The sequence below is a fragment of the Oratosquilla oratoria genome, chromosome 5 (genome assembly GCF_046742065.1).
Source record: "Oratosquilla oratoria isolate Oo_2021 chromosome 5, ASM4674206v1, whole genome shotgun sequence".
NCBI lineage: Eukaryota > Metazoa > Arthropoda > Malacostraca > Stomatopoda > Squillidae > Oratosquilla > Oratosquilla oratoria.
Window position 1 is genome coordinate 51923189 of NC_134781.1, and position 2500 is coordinate 51925688.

The window sequence follows — 2500 nt, forward strand, 5'->3', positions numbered from 1 at the left end:
TTTGCCCATAGAATTGAATGGTTGTACTTCGAAATCACATAATTTTTGTAACCCAAGTGAGGTTATCTTTGGTGCTTGCACTTATATCAGGAAATCACGATGAAAGGTGCATGTTGATCTGCTAGCCAATAAAGCCAGAGTAGCTCCCATCAGAGTTACTGTACCAAGATTGGAAGTCTCGGCTGCCGTTGAAGCAGCCAAATTAGATGCTGTTGTTAGAAGAGAGTTGGATATCCCCTTGCTCAAATCTAACTTCTGGTCTGACAGTACCATAGTTCTGGTCTATATACAGAACGAGACAAGAAGGTTCAAGACCTTCGTAGCAAATAGTGTTACACTCATTAGACAGGTTTCAGAGGCCAATCAATGGCATCATGTTAGTAGCGAAGACAATCTAGCAGACATATCATCTCGGGGATGCTTCATAGACGATTTGCCAGTTTCTTGTTTCAATTGCCCTCCCTTATTATCAAATTAGAAGTGTGCATAGCCAGCATAAGATAATCCTGTAAGACACCTTCAGGATAAAGACCCGGAAGTGAGGCATGACATACGCTCCACGGGTATTGCACAGTCGTGTCACTCGGGTATCGCCCAATACCCGATCGATACGCTGATTGAACATATTCAAGCTTTTACAAATTAAAGAAGGCTATTGGTTGGTGGCTAAAGCTAATTCAATTCCTCAAGGGGACGGAGATTCCGTTGAGTTCACCACTTGGGATCCATGAATTAAGGCACGCAGAAAATCTAGTTGTTAAGCATGTTCAAGGGCGTGCTTATTTCCATGAAATCAAGAACATTAAAGCAGGGAAAAGTGTCCTAAAGTCCAGTTCAATATATAAACTGTCTCATATTATTATAGACCGTCTGTTAGTAATCGGTGGTAGACTCAAGCATGCAGCCTTGACTGAGCGAGCTTTAAGTCCTGTGATCCTCTCCCTCATACCACGGGTTGTCTACGTTAGTTGTAAGGGATTGCCATGATTCTTCTCAGGTAGGGGTAGAATGGACACTCAGTCAGGTGCGTAAGAAATTCTGGATCATACGGGGCAGAAAACTGGTGAAGCGTGTCAAGATGAATTGCATGGTTTGCAAGAGATTATACGGGGCCCCCATGAATCAAAGTATGTCTGACTTCCCTCCTGAGAGGTGTGAATCTGGGGGCCTGCCTTTAGGTACGTAGGAGTAGACTTGTTTGGAACTTTTTATGTCAAAGTCGGGAGATCAGAAATGAAACGTTACGGGTGTCTGTACACGTGTTTTACTATGAGAGCTATTCACATTGAGAAGCTTGATGGCTTGCAAACTGACGCATTCATCAAGGGTTTCGTATGCTTCACAGCGAGGCGGGGTTATCCTATTAAGGTATGGACAGACAATAGTACTAACCTAGTAGGAGCGAGGGCTGAACTAGCACACAATGAACGAGATCTTGACCTATCCTTGATCGTAAGGGAAACACGTCGACGTGACGTTGAGTGGTCGTTCAACCCGCCTTCCGCGTCACACCACGGAGGCGTCTGGGAACGCATGATTAGGTCTGTACGCAAAGTACTGTTCGCTTTGGTCATCAAGAGCCCCAGGATGGTTGATGATGCTTTGCAAACCCTTTTCTGTGAAGCGGAGAGTATAGTCAACAGTCAGCCCCTCACCAAATGGAGTGATGATGCAAGAGATGAGAGTCTACTGACTCCCAACCATCTGTTACTCCTCAAAGGAAACTCCCCACTATTTTTTTTTCACGGTACCGATCCTTACCGTAAACATAGGCGTCACGTCCAACACCTAGTTAAACAATTCTGGAAAAAGGTGGATTAGTGAATACATAGTGGGAATTACAAAGAAGGCAGAAATGGAACTCGGAAGGCCCGAATCTCTCAGTCGGGGATTTAGTGCTTGTCATGAATGAAAACTCGCCCCGTGGTTCTTGGCCGTTAAACAGGGTCCAAGAAGTGTGGGTGAGCAAGGATAGATTGGTCCTTAGTGCCCGTTTGAAAAACTAAATTCAGTGAGCTCATCAGACCCATTACAAAACCATATTCCTTGAAGGGTGTATGTAAATGTTTTATGTTATCTTGTGAGAAATCAGAAGGGGAGAAAGTAATTTGAACCTTGTACGTCTGTCAAAAGGTAACGGTACGATCAGTTGTACCACTTTCGTCCATCGCCGGCATCGACCTGGGCTGGTGTGTGGGGGGAAAGGTGGACAATGTGTGTGGTGGGCAGCAATCATAAAGTCGACTTCCCTCTAACTGACATTGGTCAAAGAGTCGCCCAATAGTGGGTTTTACGTAGATAGAGAGAGGGACAAGCCACGTATTGTGCCGCCAAGTCATTACTCTTTCATAGATATGTCAAAGAAGTCAACGGATGCAGGGACCAGAGGAGATGCACGAGTATATAAGTCAATATATGCTCGGATATTTTAATCGTAGTGTATGTGTGTACAAATTCGGGCTATGATTGTATATTTAATGTCAATATGTGTTATGGGAAC

At 44.3% G+C, this 2500-nt stretch overlaps 1 protein-coding gene across 1 annotated transcript; it reads left to right on the plus strand.

Moving 5' to 3' along the window:
• Window positions 1–1269: 1269 nt before the first annotated feature.
• Window positions 1270–1821, plus strand: LOC143025800 (uncharacterized). Its single transcript, XM_076185808.1, has one exon. The coding sequence runs from the start codon at window positions 1270–1272 to the stop codon at window positions 1819–1821; it is 552 nt and encodes a 183-aa protein (XP_076041923.1).
• The last annotated feature ends 679 nt before the right edge of the window (window positions 1822–2500 follow it).